A 25,430-nucleotide genomic window follows, 5' to 3' on the forward strand; every position below is an offset into this window, starting at 1 on the left:
AAAAAACTTGTTAATTTTTTGTTATTTTCTTTTAGATGAAGTCAATATGGTTGGGGCTGGTGATCACCACGCTGATCACCTTTTGTTCTGGATACAAGATAATGGTGGTTTTCCCAATTGCATCGAAGAGCCATTCCATACTGGGAGACAGTGTAGTCTCGCTTTTAGCAAAGGCTGGTCATGAGGTAAGAAAAGATGGTTTTATTAATTCACTTGCTCAGATGAAGACGAAGATGATGATGAAGATGAAGATGAAAATGAAAATGGTTGCGTCATGGTAATACCGTCACGTCATGAAGTACCTAAGGCGACAATTTAGGTATCTTTGAATCTTGCCAAAGAAGTTTTACTTCTGACACGTGTGATCGGCATCCACGCTCATTTTGTTGGGAAGATATAAATTGACATAATTTGTAATATAGTAATAAACAATTCATTTCAGGTAACTTATTTGACGCCATTCCCAAAAGGTAAAGGACCAGCCAATGTACGAGAAATAGATTTGAGCCATAACATACAATATTTACCAGGTAATTTATTTGTTTTTAACATCGAGATATATGTACTACTACTATCTCGATGGTTTTTAATTTATTTTTCTAGCAGTCTGTGTGTTTTATTATAGTTAAGTACATTTAGAAAATAACTACTCGTGAATAAGATCATTGTAAAGTGTCTGGAAGAGAATACTAATAGTGATAAGACCGCCATTTTAATTATCTATTTATCGAAAGTGTTGGAAAGGTCTTTGTATAATATTTATAATATAATTAATAAATGGCGAATTCGTTAAAAAGCCTTAACCCATTGAGCCCCGAACGGCCCGATCAGTCCACGACACAATAGATTTTCTATTGTGTCTGTGATTCCGGGGCCTGAGTTATTAAACCTGGATTTCCTCTTTTTCATATAATGTTTTTTTTTTCTAGATCATGTGGGTGATATTAAGCAGTATATGAACACCAATCTTATTCCTTCGAATGTTACGTTGTTTTTTGACAGTTTGAAGAAATCATGTGTCCACGCCATTGAACATAAAGAAGTACAGGAGATGATGTTTGATCCTAATGTGAAGTTTGATGTTATTATTATAGAATGGATCTTCCTCGACTATATTGCTGGGTAAGCTATAAATTGATATATCTATACTAATATTACACAGAGGAAAGGTTTGTAATTATGTAGGTATGTATGGTTTTCACGCAAATACTACTGAACCGATTACAATCAAATTTAGCACACATATAGATGGTAACTTGGATTAGCACATAGGATAGGTTTTATCCCGGAAATCCCACGGGAACGGGAACTATGTGGGGGCTGACTACGCGGGCGAAGCCGCTGGCGGAAATCTAGTAGATAATATAGCGAATAGATCGTTTATGAATGAATGAAAATTAATTTTATAACGCTTAATATAATCCGGGTCTAATATATTTATGTGTATAATGTATATTAATGATGCTGCGTAATGGTGCTAAAATTCTTGACTTCTTAAGTGAGAAGAGTTTATCCATACTTGCATAACATAATATAATAAAAGCGTAAGAAAGTGTATCTTTGGGTAAAAAAATATTTTCAAAAATGACCACAAAATCAAAGAGAGTAAATTTTCAGGAACTAGCTAGCCATAAACGAAGGAAAATTAATATCAAACGATTTTTTTCGTATTATTTTTAATTATTCCGTAAAAAATATCCTTATGTATTTTTAGATTATCTGCTGTATTCGATTGCCCATACATCTGGTTGTCATCATCAGACCCTCACCGTATGGTGTTACGACTGGCTCATGATGCTCCCAACCCAGCATATACTACCGATGCCATGTCTCCTAACATGCCACCCTTGAGTTTCTTCCAAAGAGCTCAGGAATTGTTGTTCCATGTAGGAGGAATTGTATTACAATATTTGTGAGTATTATTTCATCTATATTGTGTAGTTCTGTTGATAAATGTTGATCATTCACAAAAAAAAACTTGACGAGGAATGATAGTGGTACTTCAGAAAAAATGTTCCTTATTGACACGGAACTAAATTGTGTTTGGGATATACATAATTTAAAATATTTATTTTATTATTTTACCAAACTGTTTGTTTATCTGCAGTATTTTCAAAACTTCGTGAAATTTTGAACTTATCTTAACTAAAGTTAACAAAATAATACTGTTATATTAAATCAAATTATTCTTTCAGCGTGACGGATCCTATACAATACATAGAGTATGACCGATTGTTGGTACCAGCGATTAAAAAACGTGGATACCCTGTTCCGCCACTAGAAGACATTATATATAATGCTTCTCTTGTTTTGAGTAATTCACATCCATCGATGGGCAAATCTATACCTTTGCCACAGAACTTCAAGCCAGTAGGAGGGTATCATATTAATCGTGAAGTGAAACCATTGCCAGAGGTAAGTAATATAAATTCAAGAGATTACAATATCTTTAACTATAAAAGATTAATATTAAATAGCATATGGTATATTTTTTTATTGTAATATAAGTAGTGTAACATGTGGCAATAAATATTTTTTCTTTCTTTCTTTTCTTTCTTTACATGGTTAAGTTAGTGGATGTTTTTTATACGACAACCACCTAAGGAGCAGGCAGTACAATTGATGAAGGTGATCGTCGCCGCCCATAAGCATTTCAACGTTAGGCACATTTTGATTGTTATCCCAGTCTTAGAGATATGCGCGCATCTTTTTGAGTGTGTCCATATTGTAGAAATTTGGATATACCGATGATAATAGTAGGCTGTTCGAAAATTTGGTCGTCCTGGCCAAAAAATGTCGTGAAAAGTGCACAATTGTTGAAAACCAAGGATGGAAAATGAACTCACAAATTTCATGGTATCTTAAATTAGAAATATATGTAAGTCTTAATCTATAGGTATTTACAGGATTTGAAGAAATTGCTAGATGGTGCCAAACATGGTTTAATTTACTTCAGTATGGGAAGTAATTTAAAGAGTAGACTATTACCTGATGAATTAAAGAAGAGTCTATTGAAGATGTTCGGTGGATTGAAATATACAATTTTATGGAAATTCGAAGAGGACCTCCCAGGAACGCCTAGCAATGTTCATATCGTGAATTGGGCACCTCAACAGAGTATATTAGGTAATTATAGTAATTTGTACACGTGTGTAAAATTATAGCTCCTGTCCGTTAGATTTTTTAATAATTACTCAAGTCACATTTTGTTCTTAAAAATGATAAAACGATTAAAATAAATAAGCATTGAAATAAGCGGATCTTTGTTGTTAATATTAAATTTTGTAGAATATCTCCTATGAAGTCTGTAGGCTATAATATTAAATCAGAAGCTTTAAACACTTGATAAAACTTGTTCTGCAGATAGAATTTAAATGTTTTTTTTTAATTTACAGCTCATCCAAACTGCGTCCTGTTTATAACTCATGGTGGTCAATTATCAACCACTGAAACTGTTCACTTCGGAAAGCCCATAGTAGCTATACCAGCATTTGCTGACCAACATTTAAATGCTGCAAGAGCTGTACATCTAGGTTTTGCCAAAAAAGTTCAGTTATCATTCACCATGGCTGGTGATATTAAAAAGGCTATTGAAGAAATTTTAGGAGATCCAAAGTAAGTAGTACTTTCCTATACAAACTAATTATAATAATTATCACGAAAGAAATGCGAACTTAATTAAGTAGAAGGAGAGTTGAAAACGAGGAGAAGTTTCTAAAAAAGACTGTATTTTGTTAAGCTTGTTACACGTTTGTTACGTCCAACTTCGGACTGTATGAACCGATTTTGATGGTCCTTTTTAATTTGGTCTAATTCTAACAATTTGAAGGCGGTCAACTTTTTTGTTCAAAAATAGTTATTGCAAATACAATGTTATATTTTACCGCGACTATGTTATCATTACCGAACAGACATTATGTTAAATACTTGACAAAAATACATAAAAAGAGCGTGTGTGCAGAGCACAATATGACACATATTGAAGTGAAACTTCTTTAGAAAGATTCAAAATTACCAAAATCATCGCCTTAAATTTTGACGTGACGGTATTACCACGATGCGACCATGAAATTTTACTCTCAACACACCTTAAGAAGTTTTTCTTCAAAAACGTTCAATCTTTAACAATTATTTTACTTTCAGATATGCTGCCAGAGCGAAAGAACTATCAGTGATATACCACGACAGACCAGTGACTCCTGACAAGGAGCTTGTTCACTGGGTGGAACACGTGGTGAAGACCCGTGGGGCTCCCCACTTGAGGTCACCAGCATTAGACTTACCGTGGTACCAGAAGATATACCTAGACTTTGCTGCTTTTGTATTATTAGTTTTAATTGTCATTGTAACAGGTGTGAAAAGGATTATATCGACTTTTAGAGGTAGGAAAGTGGACAAGAAGAAGAGACAGTGAATTGTAAATAGTAAATAAATTGTAAATATAACGTTTTTTTATTTATTGTGTTGTTTATTTTGATTATCACGATCGTTTGAAATATGATAAGGAAAAAATTTAACTTGAGAAGTTATTGAATGAATGACACGAAGTATGATATTATTTATGGATATAATATTGTTAGTGAAGATTTAAATTATTATTAATATGAGAAATAAAAGAGTGATTATATACTTAAAACAATCTTTATTTCATGAAAATGTTTAATAATAATCTATAATTTACATAAATGAACATACATAAAGTAAATTTACAAAACAGACTAGTCAAATTGTGATATTACTTACAATTTACTTACAAATAAAAAAATGAATTCTTTTTTTGTTTGTGAAGACGTAATAATATCATCTCAGGTGATCTCTAGTGCCAGTTGAAAGCAGAAGTGCTAGCCAATTGCAAATATTGTATTGATTGATTATTATCCTCCTTATAGTTAACAAACTCAAAAAAAATAGTTACTAGATAACAAACTCCATAAACTTTTGCCACTATTACTTAAGTGTGGCAACAAAATACATCCTCCATACATTTTGCGATACCTACAGGCGCTACTAAGAGATATTACTATAAAACTCTATTACTGAATTATAATAATAATAATAATAATTCATTTATTTATTGAACATCCTTGGTCCACTTGTTAGTAACAATATTCTTATCCTAGGTTAGTAACAATACAAATTTATATATGTAAGTACATATATTTATATTATGTAAGTACATATATTTATATTATGTAAGATCTCTCCACTTACATAGTACTTAACATACATCTAATTAGTTTTCTTTTTAACCATTGATCTACTCATCAATATCGTACATGACTTTCTTATTAAATACGCAACAATTAAAATAAGTACTAGGACAACAGAAAGTAGGTCGAGGTAGCATTTCTGGTACCAGGGCACCATAAGCGCGGGAGAGCGTAGATGCGGTGCGCCGTTTGACCGGACTACATGCTCCACCCAGTGGACTAATTCTGTTCCAGGGGAAACTGGACGGTCGTGGAATATTAAGGAAAATTCCTTTGCTCGTTCACGGTATCTGTAAAATTATAATATGGGAAGGTTAGATTTAGGTACTTATAGAAGTACCTAAGAAGGCACAGTTATATAATTAAACATTAATCATAATAATTTTAATCGTACATCTTCTACATCTCTACATCAAGTAGGATGCAGTGTATTTAAAAAATATAAAGGCTATTAATTCTAATTATAATTGTACTAAACATGCTAAATCAGTGGATAAATTAATATTGTATAATTACGAAAAACAAACACTATTTATATGTAAGACGTAAGAAGCTGTCCCAATAATACAATCATATAAACTAAAAAAAAAAAGATGTGTGACACTCGGGGACTGCCGCGGTAAAGCTATTGCAAAGCATGCCTTCAAGTCACACCTCCGAGCCCGTCGGAGTGGGGAGCGTGAGGTTTTTTCGTTACGGTATTTCTCGATTCGGTCCCCGCGCTCAAGGCCCGCGATAGAAGCTATGCAATAGCTTAAAAACAATACAACAAATACGTACTTGGGATTCTCAATCATATCTTTGACTGTTTCGAATAATTTTTCCAACGGGTCCTGTCCCAGTATGAACCGTTTTCCAAAGCCTTTCTTCTGTGCTCTGTTGATATTTGTAAATTGGTCACCAAACATTGGAAAGCCGATTATGGGCACCCCGAATTTAAGAGTTTCAAAGAATGATAGTAGACCTCCATGCGTCATAAATAGTACGGTGTTGGGATGAGCTGCAAAATAGTGAGACATGAATATTTAAAATGTAGTTTGTTTTAGAGTATGGAATACAAAATAAATATAACATGATGCAAGGGCTTTAAAAAGTGTATGCGAATTATTCTCTAATTATATTTTGAACTATTTTTGAAAACTTTTAATATTAAGTATTGTGGGAAACGGAACGGTGAGGGGTGAAAGAGAGGTATGAGGTGTGCGAGAGGGAAGAAAGGGTTATGGCGGCGGATGTAAGACGAAGTGTGCGTGCGGAATAAAGTTAAATTATTTAAAGTATTGAAAGACGTATTTACAAGCAAACCACCATTTAATTATTTCAATCCCACAGTATTATGGGTACGTTGTAAATAAGAATAATTTAATCTCATTTTAAATACTGTTCTTTCCAGACTTTGCTTTGCATATCTATCAAAGTAAATTATCTGAATTGTGGCAACGGACAATCGTTCCGTATCTTCTATTTAAATAATTTATGAAAATCCTTATCAAATATGAAATACATAATACTATAAAAGCAAATAAACAATTTCACATTAAGAGCGCATATTCAATTTAACGCAAGTCAAAATCTCCGCGATCTATTACGATAGATCGCGGCTTGCGCTATCCTTTTACTATGAACAGCATAGGTCCACAGGAGAGCGCCGAGCAACATATCCTCTCTCTGGAAAGGCTCGCTGCCGACTGATTTTAATCGGGTCGCGCGCAGTGTTTTATAGTATGTACTTTAAAAAAATTTGTAGAAAAATAATAGAGGTACCTTAGTTGATTTTTTAAAATTTTATCTTATAAGTAAGACATTCTTTTATTGAAATATGTATAAATTATATTCAATAAAGTCAAATATCTTGGTGAAAATAATCATTTTGTCGACTATAATTTCTAAAAAAATTCACATTGTTCGGATTTTAATTTCGTAAGTTAGGAGTCCAAAATAAAAAAATCTTTTAACTAACTATTTTAATAAGGATCTTTGCAGTTAGTTAAAAATAATTGTGTGTTAGATCTGTCAGCAATTTCAGATATTTTTAGCTTCGAAATTGACACTAAAAGTGAAATCAAGTAATCATCGGCTCAGTTATCTTGATGGTATTCACAAATACTGTATTAATTGAAAAAAACTCTTAACTAACTACATAGACAATAAAATTTCCTAAAATTATTAGTAATTCATATGTTTGTAAGATAAGTGGTTGATGGACAATCTGGTTTGAAAAATCACACATTTGAGCCAAACAGCGCACGGACCGCGTACACGGCCTTAACTACCTCCTCTTTGTAGATGTTAACCAAGCATGCGAAGCCGCGGGATACCAGCTAGTGTTATATTATATACTAGGTTTCCGCCCGCGGCTTCGCCCGCGCAGTCAAAGAAAAACCCGCATAGTTCCCATTCCCGTGGGATTTCCGGGATTGCGTGATTTTCCCGGGATAAAAAGTAGCCTATGTCCTTTCTCGGGTATCAAAATATCTCCATACCAAATTTCATGAAAATTGGTGCAGTAGTCTAGGCGTGATTGAGTAACAGACAGACAGACAGAGTTACTTTCGCATTTATAATATTAGTATGGATATAAATATTATTTCTCACCTAATATACTAGGTTGTGGTGCCCATTGAACAACATGAACATTCGGTGGTAGATTAGATATTGGTGTCTCATATTTCCAAATGACCGTTTGTTTCAAACTACCAAAAAAAGTAACTATCTCATTCCTTGTTTTATTTGGCATTGTGGTACCTTTTAACATAGTTCCAAGGCTGAAGTATATAACTCCTTCATGAGATTCATCCATGATTTTTTGCAGATCCTGTAAAATGTGAGGAGATATAATATAATTATCACGTTATATGTTTTCTTCTTTAATTTTAGGATGAAAATAGTTTATGGTGCTTTTTATGATAGTTTTGTTATCAAAAAAAAAATGAATTACCTATTTAATTATAGAGTATTAATTATATACTAGCTGCGCTTCACGGTTTCACCAGCGTAGCTCCGCTCCTGTCGGTCTTACCGTAATGATAAATAGCCTTATAGCCTTCCTTGATAAATGGGCTATGTAACACCGAAATAATTTTTCAAATCGGACCAGTAGTTCCTGAGATTAGCGCGTTCAAACAAACAAACTCGTCAGCTTTATAATATTAGTATAGATTATAATGTAATAGTAAATGAACTTACTGCAGGTAAAGGATCAATTTTATCCTTAATATGATATCCTCCAATCATCTTATAAGCTTGTGGTAATCTATGAGCATCACCGCTAGATATATGAGAGTTTCCCAGCATAAGAGAAGCGTTGTATTTCACTTCGTCGTATGTGGATAGTTTGAATCCTCTAGATTCAACAGCTGATTTGTATGAGTTTATGAATATTTCATTGTCTATGTCTTGGCCTTGCCTGAAATACAAAATTTATTAAATCACTACATAGTATAAAACAAAGTCGCTTTCTCTGTCCCTATGTCCCATTGTATGCTTAAATCTATAAAGCTATACGCAACGGATTTGGATGCGGTTTTATTAATAGATAGAGTGATTCAAGAGGAAGGTTTTAGTATATAATTTATTGGGTTTTAGACAAAGTGGACGAAGTCGCGGGCGGTAAGCTAGTTAACTATAAAATTGATTGTTCATGTTATTCATTACTGAGTAAAATGCTGGCATGTTTGTTTGCGAGGAAATTTTACAACCCGTTAATATAGCAAGTTTAAAAGTAGTAAAAGATAGTTTACTCTGCATTTACATTTTTAAACTAGCTGCGCTCCGCGGTTTCACCCGCGTGGCTGCGCTCCTGTTAGTCTTAGCGTGATGATATAATATTATATAGCGCGCTTTCCTCGATGAATGGGCTATCTAACACCGAAATAATTTTTCAAATCGGACCAGTAGTTCCTGAGATAAGCGCGTCAAACAAACAAACAAATAAACAAACTCTTCAGCTTTATAATATTAAGTAGAAAGTAGATTATAAACGAACATAGAGCTGGAGCTAGAGCAAAAGCATTCTTTCGTGATCTTTTAGTGGTAAACGAAAACTCGTATTCAGTATTGTTCAGTGTTAGAACATTGCATAGAATCTTTTCGAACGCACTAAAAACGAAAGAATGCCATACGCTTTATTTAAAAATAATTTGACATAGTGGGGTTAGAATGAGCATTCGCTCGTTTGATGTAAATGCACTCTTATAGAGTAGTTTTGAGCTAAGTCGTAGCAAAAACAAAGCAAACAAATATCTCGTCTTCATAATATAAATTTAGGGAATTTTATTATTTATCATTAAATCTAATATCTAATATCTTCTTTATATACAGGGTGTAATCGTTAAGTGTGCACAGGCGATTATTCCGTAACTATTACAGATATCAAAAAACTTTAAACTGATATCGAAAGTACTTAACCTAATGAGTAAAATGGCCATAATAAATTTTTAAAAATAATACGAGAAATATCTAAAAAATTAACTTTAAACCCTCCCATACATTTAGTATGAGATATGAATATCCCATGTACATGGGTTGATCCAAAAGTAATGATAATCAATATTAAACAAGGTCATTACAGTTAAAATAATTATGTATTTCTCTAGATAGTCTTCTAACTAGATAATATACTTCGATATTTTTTTTTCCTTAACTTAGAAAAAAAAACTTTGACTTCATCTACAAAAACCCCTCAAAATCGGCCATCACTTCGCTGTCGTCTTAAAATTTCTTGTATCGACGGTGTTTCTTGTGCCGAGGTAAGAGATAGAATTAACTAGGAGCTAGATCTTACAAACAGGGTGGGTGTTCAAGCATTTTCAATGCCGATTTTTGATTGGCAGCCATCGCAACTGACGCTTTGTGATCTGGTGCGTTGTCTTGGTGAACCAACATTCAAGACCGAAGTTTGCCATGTCTCTTTTTCTTACTAACCTACCCGCAATCTTTTAATTTGGTCTGTGTAGTAAGAGCCCTGTGTAGTAGTGGCTACCTTCTTAAAATATTCCACATTTCTTCAGCGTCCCAAAAAACTACGGCTTTAATCTATCCCACTAATTTTCACTTTGAAAATCTTCACCGTCACTTTGGAAGCTCGCATCCAGGCCATTGATTGTTTCTTGGTTTCAGCATAAACATGGTGAACCCAGGTAACGCCCATGGTCACAAATCGTGACAAAAAATTATCCTGATCTCATTAAAAATTTAGAAATTCACCCTCTAAATGTCGAATCGTTGTTTCTTCTTTTCGTCGGGAAACATTCTGGCTCGCACTGTTCACATTAAAATTAATGTTAATACTTGGAAACGTGGCCTGTAGATATAATTTTTTTTGTGATAACTTAGTGATTACATGAGCAAGCATAAAACATTTATTTTATATTTTTATGTGCACAGGAAATACCCAATTATCATTACTTTTGGATCAACCTATACATTTAATATGAAAGATTTTAGCTTTTTTTTTTGTTTTTTTGGTTTTCTGCTTTAATTACTTCGCAAATTTGGAGGGAAGTTCATTTAGAAACTGTAAATAGACCTCCTCATTGTATTGCACAATAAGGACGTCACTTCGAAAATCTACTATGAATACAAAATGTATGGGAAATAAATTGTATGGGAGCGTTTAATGTAACATTTTTGGTCATTTCTCGTTTTATTTTTAAAAATTTATTATGGCCATTTTACTCATTAGGTTAAGTACTTTCGATATCAGTTTAAAGTTTTTTGATATCTGCAATAGTTACGGAATAATCGCTTGTGCACACTTAACGATTACACCCTGTATAAAAATGAATCGCAAAATGTGTTGGTAAGCGCATTACTCGAGAACGGCTGAACCGATTTCGATAATTCTTTTTTTATTATATTCCTTGAAGTACGAGGATGGTTTTTATGTAGAGAAAACGTAAATATGTACCACGGGCGAAGCCGGGGCGGACCGCTAGTATATTATAAAGGCGAAAGTTTGTAAAGATGTATGGATGTATGGATGTATGGATGTTTGTTACTCTTTCACGTAAAAACTACTGAACCGATTACAATGAAATTTAGCACACATATAGAGGGTAACTTGGATTAACACATAGGATAGTTTTTATACCGGAAATCCCACGGGAACGGGAACTATGCGGGTTTTCCTTTGTAAACGCGGGCGAAGCCGCGGGCGGAAATCTAGTTGAAATAATAAAACTACAATAAACATACCATTGATAATACTTAATCTTCATCACCGACCATACATGCTGCAAACGGCTGTAGAGATCCAGGGAATATCCTCTCCCCCAAATATAGATAGTGTACGCAATATTGAGGGGCTCGTCTATCAGTTCTAATATACCGGAATGTGGTTCTGTAGATGTTGACCAAATTAGCGGACAGTTGAATACTGAAGACAATCTGGAAGTGGGAATGAGAAATATTACAATATCATTTTAACAAGGAATTAAATCACCTTCGGAAAGTATCAAAGTCGGATTTTAGTTTTTACTCTTCGAAGGCGGTTTTAAGTGAAGTTAAAAAAAAGAAAATTAGTTGGACTCGACAAGTGACGTTTTAACATTTACTTTAATTATTTCAGTAACACTACAACACAGACATGTTTAAAGGTAATATGAAATGAAATGAAATGAAATGAAATGAAATGAAATAACTTTATTATGGACATAATATTATGAAAAAAAAAAGATACAATATAGATGAAAAAAAAGGAATAAAATACTTAACCGATTTAAATGAGATACAATTTAGGTAATGTTTTTTCATCATTATTTCAATAAAAAGAGCACTCCTACGCATATGATAGTCTTTATAGTTTTTAATAGGCCCGTGGCTTCGCCGGCATGGCCAAAGCTAATTCCTATGGAATTGAGATGTTTTGTATTACTCTCTAGCTTTCTATTTTCAGCCACAAAATCATACTATCACGAGCGATAAAGCCGCTCTTTGTACATATTTTAAGTTTGTTTATATATAATAAGTTAATTTAGTCATAAGTTATCTCAACCATGTAACAAACTGTATTTCTGTGTATGTACAATAAAGAGTATTCATTCATTCATTCATTCATTCATTCATTCATTCATTCATTCATACTGTAAAATCGCTCTCTTTCAAAGTGAAGGAAAGTTTATATACTATCATATGTATTAAGTAAGCAAGTAATGATTCACATACCCTGCCCCAAGTTCCGTGAACAGCCACTCAACAATAACAGCATCATACTGTTCTTCAGGGTCATGCATGAATGTCTGCATCTGGTCACTTTGCAGCGTCGCCCGTAAGAGCTCCTGCATTATTGGGAACAGTAGCTGTATTTCTTGCAAGTCTAACTCTTTGGACATAAACTTCTGCACGTCGAATATGGTACCTGAAACATTATATAAAACATTATGATAATAAACATCGTGAGGAAACCGACATGTCTTAGAATCAAAAGTTCGACGACATTATTTTATTTATTTACTAGTGGTCCGCCCCGGCTTCGCCCGTGGTACATATTTCGCAATAAAAGGTAGCCTATGTCCTTTCTCGGGTATCAAAATATCTCCATACCAAATTTCATGCAAATTGGTTCAGTAGTTTAGGCGTGATTGAGTAACAGACAGACAGACAGAGTTACTTTCGCATTTATAATATTAGTATGGATTTACGGCATACGCCTTACATGACACATCCGCCAACTCACACTCAGCCAGCGTGGTGGATTATGGTCTTTACCCTCTTAAGATGTCCGTTTCCCAGCAGTGGGACATATTATATGGACTAATGATAATAAAATCATGATAGTTATACATATTGCAGTAAACAAACGCTTGGTAGACTGACAGAGGTCTTTATTTATTGGAAGAATAAACTCTCTTGCAACTTTCTTGAAAAATGAAAAGCATTTTTATCTAATATTTCTATAGCTTCATTGTTATTTTGGTACGCAATCCTCATAAATTTTGGTTAAATTCAGTACCAATAATCTACAAAACTATTATATTAATATATTCAACTCAATGGTAATACAATTTTTTGTCTCAAATATGAATATTAATTAGTTCCCAGTGAATATAATTTATTTGCTATCTTAGCTGACGTGCAGTCATGCTATTTATATCATTACTAGCTTTCCGCCCGCGGCTTCGCCCGCGCAGTCAAAGAAAAACTCGCATAGTTCCCGTTCCTGTGGGATTTCCGGGATTGCGCCATTTTCCCGGGATGAAAAGTAGCCCATGTCCGTTCTCGGGTATCAAAATATCTCCATACCAAATTTCATGAAAATTGGTTCAGTAGTTTATGCGTGATTGAGTAACAGACAGACAGACAGAGTTACTTTCGCATTTATAATATTAGTATGGATGTTTATAAACTCAAGAGTATATTAATGAATTAGCTGTGCCCCGCGGTTTTACCCGCATTGCTCCGCTCCTTGGCCTTAACGTGTTCATATTATAATGTAGCCTTATTGCCTTCCTTGATAAATGGGCTATCTAACACCGAAATAATTTTTCAAATAGTTCCTGAGATTACCACGTTCAAGCAAATAATAATATTAAGTAAACTTTGTAAATTGAAGACGGTTTTATAAGAACAAGTTTTTAATTATTCTATATTTTGCATGAATAGAATGACCTTGTATAATATTAAGATAAAAATAATATATTTTTGCTATGTTCAAAATATTTTGTGCAAATCTATATTCTATTTTTATCAGCCGCCTCCTTGGTACAGAGGTTGACGCGTGAGCGTAGCACCAAGGGGTCCTGGGTTCGATTCCCGGTGGAGATGAAGAAAAACAAATTTCTCGATCTGGTACGACACAGAAGGCTGATCACCTACTTGTCCCTGAAGAAAATCGATCAGTGAAACAGATACACTAGGGGACATGGGACTTCACGTTTTCTTTTATATTCTACTAGCGGTCCGCCCCGGCTTCGCCCGTGGTACATATTTACGTTTTCTCTACATAAGAACCATCCTCGTACTTCAAGGAATATAATAAAAAAAGAATTATCGAAATCGGTTCAGCCGTTCTCGAGTTATGCGCTTACCAACACATTTTGCGATTCATTTTTATATATAAGAAGATTTGAAATGCAAATAAATAAATTGAAATATTATTAATTGAAAATTCTAAGTAAATATTAATTAAGTATATATTAATATCAATTTAAAAAAATATAACATACCAGGTAATAGATCCGCATTATGTGATACGTCTATCTGCCTTAAAAGGGGTGGTGGGTTTTTCATAAGTAGCGGCGTTATATAAGTCACCTGAAACATTGAAGAAATCTAGTTAGTGGGAGTAATAGCTGAAGAGTTTGTTTGTTTGAACGCGCTAATCTCAGGAACTACTGGTCCGATTTAAATAATTAGAAAAATTCGGTGTTATTAGTTATGAGATTTTTTATGATTTTAAACACAAAATAAGGAAAGTTTTTCATTTCATGAAGAATTTTACTCAAATGAATGCAACAAAAAACTATAGATTATTTATTGTTTATTTATAAATTCTTTATTGCACTTAAAGAGAATAAAAAAGAAATACAGACACTTAAATATAGCTTAAACTAAGTACAAATGGCGGTCTTATCGCTTCAGAGCGATTTCTTCCAGACAACCTTTGGTACAGTAGAGGAAAAAGTATAAAATAATATAAGATTACATATTAATTTAATCAAAGGTTACAAACACGGTTAAAAATTATCATTTAAGTAGTATAATTATAACAATGACGTTATTGTTACATCAAGTGATTTATTAACAGTACATAATATGAATACATAATACATAATATATAAATGACTTGGTTAAGATAATAGTGTTATACATTAATTCATTAATTATAATTACAATAATAAATCTAGACGTGTAAAAACCGTGACTGGTCTCTTTGTTCTTATTACCTATAATAATATTATAAAGCTGAAGAGTTTGTTTGTTTGAACGCGCTAATCTCAGGAACAACTGTTCCGATTAGCCCATTTATCGAGGAAGGCTATAAGGCTATAATATAATATTATCATCATGCTAATATAAGACCAACAGGAGCGGAGCAATGCGGGTAAAACCACGGGGCACAGCTAGTTCGAACTATATCTTAGAAACAAATTATGTATTCATTTTATAATAACATGTTTATTATATACAAGCTTTCTGCGCATGACTTAGCCCGCTTTATCCAAAAATAACTAATCCATACTTCACTACATAGTATAAAACAACGTCGCTTTCTCTGTCCCTATGTCCCTATGTCCCTTTGTACGCTTAAATCTTTAAAACTACGCAATGGATTTTGATCCGGTTTTTTTTTAATAGATAGAGCGATTCAATAGGAAGGTTTATATGTATAATACCATCCAAAATAGTGGAGAAGTACTGTTATTTTTGAGGTTTCTAATGTGATGTCGTAATGTCGTAAAACTCGTAACCCACAATAACTTTTTTTTTGTCATTTACTTTTTACGACAAATAATGGCTAATTTTCGAAGTGATTTTAACCAATACAGCATTAATCCTTAACCAATTAAATACCTTGAATACATTGTTCATTTAATATAGATCTATATGGCCCTTTACACCGTATGATTTAAGTGAATATTTTCGAAGATATTACAGATTTAAAAATTACGGGACGTAGCGTTTGCGGCGGTACCGGCCGGCCGCCCGGATATATGTATATTTTATACCAGTGCGAAGCCGAAGCGGGTCGCTATGTGTGTATTCATATACAAGTTCACGCAGTTTTTCTGTAGTGTATAGTATCAGCATTGCACCCGTGCGAAGCCGGGGCGGGTCGCTAGTAATATTATAAATTCGAAAGTAACTCTGTCTGTCTGTCTGTTACTCAATCACGTCTTAACTACTGAACCAATTTGCATGAAATTTGGTATAGAGATATTTTGATACCCGAGAAAGGACATAGGCTACTTTTTACCCCGGGACATAGGTATGATAGGTTTTATCCCGGAAATCCCCGAGGAACGGAAACTATGCGGGTTTTTGTTTGAAAACGCGGGTGAAGCCGCGGGCGGAAAGCTAGTCATGTAATAAACCTTGCTAGAGAACCACGCTATCCATTATTGAAATCAATGAAAATTAGTGTAGTAGTATACCACGAACAGACAGACAGACATTCGTTGGATATAAATACAATAAATAATATATATATAAATCTCGTGTCGCAATTAGGGCATGCAGAACCGAGTCCGGTTCCAAGTTTCTGAAACCCGGTTCCAAATCGAGCTCAGAACCGGGTAGAACCGGGTTACCCGGTTCTTTTATAATACTTCGGAAAAAAATATGAAATTTAACAAAAGTAACTGTAAAAGTACCTGATGGGCCTTTTATTTTACGCGGCTTGTATCTTATTTTATTAAATTAATAAAGAAACAAAATTTCAATACTTCTCTTTATTTATCAGTCTTGTAAAGTACCTTGTTATCACAATAGCACATAAAATAAACTTAAACCTAATTCATTAACTGCAAACTGTAAAGCAAAAAACCGGCCAAGTGCGAGTCGGACTCGTGCTCCGAGGGCTCCAAACAAACCTATTTTTTATAATGTTGTAACTTTAAAATTTATGTTTCTAGCAATTTTTTCTTTATCTGTGTTATAAGACGTTACTTTTACCAAATTTAAAGGCTCTGTGTTCATGAAAAGTACCCAGCTGTAGGTTTGAGTCCCATGCGGATGTCAAAATTTGCGAAATTTTCAGCATTTACGGCTGTATCTTTTGATGCGTTGGCTTGTGTTTTTAGTTTGACTTTTTCACATAAAAGGGACCGAAGACTTGAGTATTCGATATAAATTTCAGCTTGATACCAAAAAAAAACATGACTGGATCATAATATGAAACAGTAAAATCAACAGCTTTTCAAATTCACGACAAATCTAATAAAAATATTTCTGTAGCCTAATTTCTTTCATTTTCGAAGCCTAATTTTTTTTTTTTGGTAATACAACCGTAGGAAACTTAAAGCATCTAAGGTTAGACAACCAATCAGAGTCACGCTTGAGGCGTGGCACGAAAATTCGCGATGCACGTGAGTCTGACGTTGCCAGATACAATAAATTTGTTAAAATAATGCAGCAAAATATATATCATACTTCATATTTTAATATTTTGGTCGGAACCGGGAGAACCGGGTTTCATACTATTCAGACCCGGTTCTCAAGATCATCAAAAAACCCGGGTTTACCCGGGTTTTTCGGAACCGGGTAAACCCGGGTGCATGCCCTAGTCGCAATGTTTGTCCTCAATGGACTCCTAAACCACTTAACCGATTATAATAAAATTCGCACACCATGTGCATTTCGATCCAACTTGAGAGATAGGATAGTTTAAAGTTTAAACATGTAGGTACCACGGGCGAAGCCGGGGCGGACCACTAGTAAATAATATAATCTACTTGGTAATAATCCGATAATAATACTTATATTTATTTATACCTACTTGGAATCCTGGATTATTTATGAATATAATGAAGAAATTCCTACATTATTTATTTTATTTATTCCTATGGTTAGGGAGCCAGGTGCAAATTTGGTTAACTATTTCCTCTCAAGAGATAATTCGTCAGACGCATGAGAGTATAGTATTATAAAGCCTCGTGAACGTCAGCTGGCGCTCGGTTGGGGGGGTGAGCGGTTGTAGCCTCCCACGCACATAGGAAAAAAAATACATTCATTCATTCATTTCCTCTCAGCTAAAAATTTGTCAAATTGTAGCTAACCCAATATCTCAACGAAAAAAAATAGTCAGCTGGTTACAAAATGGTGTATTATACGTCAGCTGGTGTCTCGAACATGAAAGTTAAATTTAAAGAAAAATTTATTTTCCGTTATTTCCTCTCAAACAAAAATTTACCTGATGATAGCTTATATGTAACTGTGGATAAATATATATGTCAGCTGGCTGTATCTTGGTGGAAAAACCGTCAGCTGATACGGGAGGCTACAACCGCTCTTCCCCCCAACCGAGCTCCAGCTGACGTTCACGAGGCTTCATAATACTATACTTTGATGCATTTTACTAATTACCGCTTGAGAGGAACTTGGTCATAAAATCTGCTGCTGGCTCCCGGACCATACATTAATTATTAAGAAGCAATTAACTTCAAGATTAAAACTTTATATAATTAAGAAATTTCTGGTACATTGTACGTGAAAGTCAGAAGGACGCCCAAAATTAATTAATTATTTTGTTTATCAATATAACAGGTTGGTCGAATAATATTCCAATATAAGTTTCTGTTCACTGCACAAAAATAATATTATGTATACTAGCTTCCGCCCACGACTTTGTACGTGCATCCCCGTTTTTCCCCGTTCCCGCAAGAATTTCGGGAAATCCTTTCTTAGCGGATGCCTATGTCCTAATAATATGCTGCATGCCAAATTTCAGCCCGATACATCCAGTGGTTTGGGCTGTGCGTTGATAGATCACTATATCAGTCACCTTTTTATCTTATCTTAATCTTAATCTTATCTTAATACTATTAAAAAGGCGAAAGTTTGTAAGTATGGATGTATGGATGTATGGATGTTTGTTACTCTTTCACGTAAAAACTTCTGAATCGATTACAATGAAATTTAGCACACATATAGAGGGTAACTTGGATTAACACATAGGATAGGTTTTATCCCGGAAATCCCACGGGAACGGGAACTTTGCGGGTTATCTTTAAAAACGCGGGCGAAGCCGCGGGCAGAAAGCTAGTAATATTATAAAAGGAGCGTAGCAGAGAGCTTTCCGGGTATCAAAATATCTCTATACCAAATTTCATGCAAATTGGTTCAGTAGTTATGACGTGATTGAGTAACAGACAGACAGACAGAGTTACTTTCGCATTTATAATATTAGTATGGATGTGTTATAGTCAAACCCCGAAGCTCGGCACTCGCAGGTTGGACTGGTCGAACCTCAGGTCTGGCATAATGTCCAAAGCCCAAATAAATTAACGGGTTTTTACTAAACAATTTTCCTCAGTCGTTGTCTAGCTGAGGCGTCTTATGCGCGTGCGATGCCTGTGCTGCGTTCGCGCCCGAGACTGCAGCTGACGTCAGTCAAAGGGTGAAATTGAAGTGTATTTCGAGGATTGCCCGATGGCTTTTGCCAATATAAACCAGTCCTTCCGCGAAGAGATTGTGTTCCGGGATTTGACCGTAACATATTTACATATTTTAAAAGTCACAAAACGTTTAATATAGACGATGTCTATGTGTTATGCATTTAAATATCAATAAATGTTTTATCATCACTACATAGTATAAAACAAAGTCGCTTTCTCTGTCCCTATGTCCCTATGTATGCTTAAATCTTTAAAACTACGCAACAGATTTTAATGCGTTTTTTTTTGATAGAACGGGTGATTCAAGAGGAAGGTTTTAATATATAATTTACTAGCGACCCGCCCCAGCTTCGCACGGGTGCAATGACGGCCGGCCGGTACCGCCGCGCCGCAAACGCTACGTCCCGCAATTTTTAAATCTGTATTATCTTCGAAAATATTCACTTAAATCATACGGTGTAAAGGGCCATATAGATCTATATTAAATGAACAATGTATTCAAGGTATTTAATTCGTTAAGAATTAATGCTGTATTGGTTAAAATCGCTTCGAAAATTAACCATTATTTGTCGTAAAAAGTAAATCACAAAAAGAAGTTATTGTGGGTATCCCTAAGAGATAGACATAATATACCATCGCGGACTTTTTTGTAGACCTTTTCAATGTGTACAATACTTAGTACATTATTTTGATAAAACTCGTAGGGTTACAAAAACGCAGGCTGCTGCGTTTGCAATGTAAGCGGAAAAAATGTAATTATTTACGACATCACATTAGAAACCTCAAAAATAACAGTACTTCTCCACTATTTAATGGATGTTATTATACATATAAACCTTCGTCTTGAATCACTCTATCTATTAAAAAAAACCGCATCAAAATCCGTTGCGTAGTTTCAAAGATTTAAGCGTACAAAGGGACATAGGGACAGAGAAAGCGTCTTTGTTTTATACTATGTAGTGAGTAGGTTTTAGACAAAGCGGGAGAAGCCGTGGGCGGTAAGCTAGTCCATAATAAATAGTTATATTGAGGGATAATTAATTTAAGCATCGTTAGCATACAAACGACTTAACTCTTATCTTTATGATAATAAATAAAACTAAAACTGTTAAAAGACAAAGAAAGTCAAATACATCCTTAATATCCATATTTGAATATTCCTCATATTATAAGATTTTTTTGTCTGTTTGTTTGCGTACGTCCTAAAAAAGTACTGTATGGATTGTGTCAAAATTTTGCATGAATATTACTATCAACTCAGGTCAATATAAAATAGGCTATATTATATAACACCCTAATACCAATAGGAACAGAGCAATGCGGGTAAAACCGCGGGGCACAGCTAGTACATAATAAATTTAAAGACTTTGTGAATTAATGAAATGAATTCCCGTGGTTTTACTCGCGTGGTAACCGATTAAAAATATATATTATCTCCGTACAAAATTTTATTAGTTTAGTAAAGACATAAAAAGATAGAAAAAGCGGAATCTATATTATGGCTATACTTGTATGTTCTCATTGATAACAAATTTTCAATTACAACTTATCATGTAAGTGTGTAAAATGTTAATTTTATGTCATTTTTTGCTACAAATTACCTTTCATATCAATTAATTATAAGGAACATTTTAACGTTTGTTCACTTTCAAAATATAAATAGTTTTAATACTTTTCAGGATAAACATTTTTTTACAAGGTGCCAAACTGTTTAAATCGTTTGTGCATTAACATCAAACGAACATAGAGCTAGAGCAATAGCTTTCTTTATTAGATACTAGCAAACCGGGCGAACTCCGTTTCGCCAAATTTCCTCACGGAGCCCGAGACCTTTCCAACGAATGCAAAACCGTGGAAATCGGTTCGTGCGTTCTGGAGTTATAGCGTCAGGAAGGAAAACCCGACTTATTTTTATATAGTAGATTTCAGTGTAAAGACTCAGTGTTGTTCAGTAGATATTAGAACATTGCATAATATGGCATAATGCATATAATCTTTTCAAACGCATTAAAAACAACGTAAGAACGTCTGTTTACACTAAAAGAATTTGACATAGTGGGGGTAGAATGAGCATTCGCTCGTTTGATGTAAATTCACCGTAAAACTAAGTTTTAAAATATGAGTTGTCTTATTTTTTGTTTTAACTCGTTTTTGCTTGCTTCATTAAAAGTTATTTATATGGGAAGGAAATTAATATTTTTGGGCAGACTAATGATTAAAAATTTAATTATGTTGAGCTAATAATTTAATTTATATTGTACATAATAAAAATTCAGTACCTCGACTAATTTTAAACCCATCTTGAGTGATTGACACAGGCTCTATCTTATTTTTTACTAGCTGTGCCCCGCGGTTTCAACCGCGTTGCTCCACTTATGTTGGTTTTAGCGTGATTATATAAAGCCTATAGCACCGAAATAATTTTTTCTAATCGGACCAGTAGTTCCTGAGATAAGCGCGTTCAAACAAACAAACAAACTCATCAGCTTTATAATATTAGTATAGATTCCGGGCAACTTCGAGCGAAGACAGGAGAGTTTAAATAAAATGAAATAAAAAGTAAAGAATTGCAATTTCTTCCAGAATATTCGAACATTGACATTTTATTAAAGTCGGTGACCTTAATTATAGCTGATTTTACGATAGCAAAACAAAAACAATCCATAATATATTTTAATTTAAAGCATAAAGTATTACGAATGAAGTTAATATCTCATAAATAATTTTATTTCTAAAATAAAAAACATATATATATTATATTCTTATAAAATCATGAAGGCCGTATTGACTCTAAATCACTAACTAGATTGCGACTCAAGAGGAATCTATGCTAATATTATAAATCTGAATAATTTGCTAGCTTGAACGCGCTAATCTCGGAAACTACGGGTCTGATTTCGAAATGCTTCCAGTATTAGATAGCCCATTCATCGAGGAAGGCTAAGGCTACATAGCATCACACTAACGCACTAATAAGGGCGGAGCAATGCGGGTAAATCGCGGGACACAGCTAAGGTTTGTATTATATAACATACATTTTTTTTTTGCACTATCCCATTAACTTCATACATTTCCTTTCCCATCAGGTTGCCTGGTAGAGATTGCTGCTTAGCAATAAGGCCGCTGCTTGTACAAACTATGCCTTTCTTTTGCATTAATGTTATTTTTGAAGTGAAACTTCTTTATCGGGGTTGGAAAAAAAATAAGTGTAACATTTTTTCGTTACGCGTGACATTTTTCCGTTACGCGCCATCTTTTTCTTATCCCTACGGCCTACCACGCGTGATTCGACGTATTTATGTAAAGTTGCATAAAGTAAATTATTTTTTGAAAAATAAGGTCATAAAGAAGTTTCACTTCTTACGTGTGTACACTAGTACACGCACACATTTCTTTTTTTGACGTGACGTCTTATAATTCGATAGAGCCGGTTGCACGCACGAAAAAACATGACTCATGCGGCGTTACCTCGCTCTGAGGAGTTCCATGTAAAGCTTGAAGTGCAAGCGAGAGCGTGGAACGAGCGACAAAGAAGCACAATCGGACGTTGTCACGTTCAACTATCGTCAGTAAACCGACTTTACAGACAACCAATTTTTTTCATAATTGAGTTTGTGCAATAAAGTCTTATAATAAACAAATAAAATAAATAAAATTGCTTGCACTAGTGTGGGGCGGGTCGCTAGTACAAAATAAGTTAAAAGCATAATTTGTAAATATCATTGTAGTAATTTATGATCAAATAATACAAGTAGGTACTTAACTACTCGAGTAACGCAAACAATTGCATAATAATAGCTGTGATAATAGTCAACGAAATAATAAATAGTCTGTAGAAGTAGTGTCTACAATTACATGACATGATGAATGGTAAAACCTTGGTTAAACTATGTTATGACGATACTTCTAGAAGAAGTCTAATTCAATAGGTACCTTTTTTTATAGTGGAAAATGCATTTAGGCATACCCAGGGCACTCGGGGGAAGAGCCCTGGGTTATGTCGGACTCACCCTGCTGTGCAGGGTCCTACCGACTAAACTCCACTGTGTTCCGCCGTGCCGCTTTATTGACGGGGCCGCGGGTATTCGGTAGAACCGCGTCCGCAGAAATTGAATAGGTACCTAAATAAAGTTTTGAGTTGTATGTTTAATGTGACCTTGTATTTATAACTAGCTGTGCCTCGCGGTTGCACCCGCACTTCTCCGCTCCTGTAAGTGTAAGCGTGATGATATATTATAGCATATAGCCTTCCTCGATAAATGGGCTATCTACCACCGAAAGAATTTTTCAAACCGTACCAGAAGTTCCTGAGATTAGCGCGTTCAAACAAACAAACAAACTCTTCAACTTTATAATATTTTATTAGTATAAGTATAGATGTAAATTGTAAATAACAAGTTTTTATTCGCATTTAAAAAAACTTATTCAACTAAGAACCAGCTCATGATATTTGGTAATTTTTTGCCATTTTTTAGCTTACAAATATTTTATAAATATATTTTTTAAATAATATTTCGTATTATTTTCAATTCTTTAAAAAAATAATACGAATGGCGTGGGATCGAAAACCGCTTCGTGATCGTGTTTTTCTATTCTTTATTTTTTATTATTGTGATGTACCTACATGTTACACTTAATTATACAATGTATGCAAAATTTTATCAAGATTGTCTTATTTATTTTGGAGTTATTATTGATAAACATCGTGATGCTACATATTTTAATGTAGGTGTTATGTACCTACATAATATAACACTATTCAATATAATTCAATATAATTTAGGTACATCCAATATTTTAATGTAGATTTATATTAGTTACTTACCAATTTGTTTTTTTTTAATATTTTTTATCGGGACAGACAAAAAATAAAAGAGAGAACAAGATATTATAATTATTTATTTATAGTAAGATGCATTTTAACTGAATTGTTACCACTAAAATATCATACACTAAAGTATTTATATATGAATGGAATAAACTATGTTTTGATTATATTTTGTAACATGACACGAATAACTAATTATTTTATATTACCAAATAGATAAGATATGTGGGTACTTAGATTATACCTATATAGATATAGGAACCCCATAGATAATAATATTATAAATACTTTTTTTTATTTATTCCAAATTGCAAGTATCGAAAACGTCTGGACCGATTTTAATTTTTTGCTATAGTCCTAGGAAGATAAAATGTTGTCCAAAAACGTTAAAAAAGAAGCATTTTAATTTTTTCTAACAACAGCTGTTCATTGAGTTATGCTATTTTTTTTAAATGTTAACGTATTTTTTCTTTCTTAGTTTTGAGAAGAGCACCTGAATTATAAGTATGGAAAAAATGTATTTTTTTAAATTAAATTATTAATAATTTATTGTTTTAATATTAATATATAATAAATAATTTTGATAATATGATCAGCCAGACTTATGAATTATAAAACTTATTTTTTTTAATTAATACAATTTGTAATAAATTTCAAGAGTCAATAAAATTAAAATTAATTTATTTCGACTCTACATTAAGCATTTTGCAATAAGTCCCATATTCTAGGAAATTCCAAAAAAAAAAAACATACCTATTTACTTATAGTTCTTAATATAAATTAATTAAAAATTAATAATAACAAAAAAATACATACATTATGGCCAGCGTTTGTCAAATGACGCACATACGCCTCCCCCAAAATCGAATGACTTTTCCCCGGAACAGGGAAAAATAATAAAATATTATAACCATCACTGACACCAAGAAAAGCGAATAAAACAAGAAACAACATATTAACACTACTACACAGGACAGAAAGAAACAACTTACTGAAGAGATTTCCTTATCAAGAAGTTACGAACTTGACTCTGAAAGTCAGTAAAGTCAATATACCGAAGAAACATAATAATATGTATGTATTTTGTAAAATATTGTAAAACTGACATGATATAAAAGAGCAACTATGGAGTTTCTTGCCGGTTCTTCTCCGTAGATACTGCTTTCCGAATTGGTGGTAAATGTTAAAAATATGTAATGGCCACGTAATGACGTTTCAAAAGTTTTTCTAGATGAAGTCTAATTGAATAAATAAATGTTTGAGTTTGACTTTGAAACATTTATTGATCAGAAAATTTTAGCTTGCCAACAATTCAACTAAAATTTGTTTTTATTTTGT

The 25,430-nt window shown here is 33.6% G+C and overlaps 2 protein-coding genes across 2 annotated transcripts; one reads left to right on the forward strand and one right to left on the reverse strand.

Moving 5' to 3' along the window:
* LOC149479312 (UDP-glycosyltransferase UGT5-like) lies at positions 1 to 4,459 on the forward strand. The gene is made up of 8 exons (XM_089707947.1): positions 1 to 185; positions 443 to 530; positions 930 to 1,122; positions 1,715 to 1,912; positions 2,196 to 2,415; positions 2,907 to 3,126; positions 3,396 to 3,615; positions 4,144 to 4,459. The coding sequence occupies exons 1-8, from the start codon at positions 36 to 38 to the stop codon at positions 4,412 to 4,414; spliced, it is 1,560 nt and encodes a 519-aa protein (XP_089564073.1). The 5' UTR covers positions 1 to 35; the 3' UTR covers positions 4,415 to 4,459.
* A 197-nt stretch (positions 4,460 to 4,656) lies between these two features.
* On the reverse strand, positions 4,657 to 25,061 carry LOC149479313 (UDP-glucosyltransferase 2-like). The gene is made up of 9 exons (XM_089707949.1): positions 24,909 to 25,061; positions 14,375 to 14,462; positions 12,375 to 12,567; positions 11,406 to 11,597; positions 8,397 to 8,616; positions 7,806 to 8,025; positions 5,991 to 6,210; positions 5,178 to 5,500; positions 4,657 to 5,030 (listed from the first exon to the last, which is right to left on the reverse strand). Exons 1-8 carry the CDS (start codon positions 25,044 to 25,046, stop codon positions 5,230 to 5,232), a joined length of 1,542 nt encoding a protein of 513 aa, XP_089564075.1. The 5' UTR covers positions 25,047 to 25,061; the 3' UTR covers positions 4,657 to 5,030; positions 5,178 to 5,229.
* Between the last annotated feature and the right edge of the window lie 369 nt (positions 25,062 to 25,430).

The sequence above is a fragment of the Colias philodice genome, chromosome 20 (assembly GCF_061535455.1).
Source record: "Colias philodice isolate Cphi_HAF_F1 chromosome 20, ilColPhil1 Martin Lab GWU primary, whole genome shotgun sequence".
NCBI classification, from domain to species: domain Eukaryota; kingdom Metazoa; phylum Arthropoda; class Insecta; order Lepidoptera; family Pieridae; genus Colias; species Colias philodice.

Bases quoted from the DNA above. Each gene is read 5' to 3' on its own strand.
- LOC149479312 (XM_089707947.1), top strand. From the start codon at position 36: ATGAAGTCAATATGGTTGGGGCTGGTGATCACCACGCTGATCACCTTT. The intron at 1,123-1,714 runs GTAAGCTATAAA...ATGTATTTTTAG, and splicing joins TTCCTCGACTATATTGCTGG to ATTATCTGCTGTATTCGATT. The intron at 3,616-4,143 runs GTAAGTAGTACT...TTTTACTTTCAG, and splicing joins GAAATTTTAGGAGATCCAAA to ATATGCTGCCAGAGCGAAAG.
- LOC149479313 (XM_089707949.1), bottom strand. From the start codon at position 25,046: ATGTTGTTTCTTGTTTTATTCGCTTTTCTTGGTGTCAGTGATGGTTAT. The intron at 12,568-14,374 runs GTATGTTATATT...ATAATGTTTCAG, and splicing joins TAATGCGGATCTATTACCTG to GTACCATATTCGACGTGCAG. The intron at 11,598-12,374 runs GTATGTGAATCA...TCCCACTTCCAG, and splicing joins TTCACGGAACTTGGGGCAGG to ATTGTCTTCAGTATTCAACT.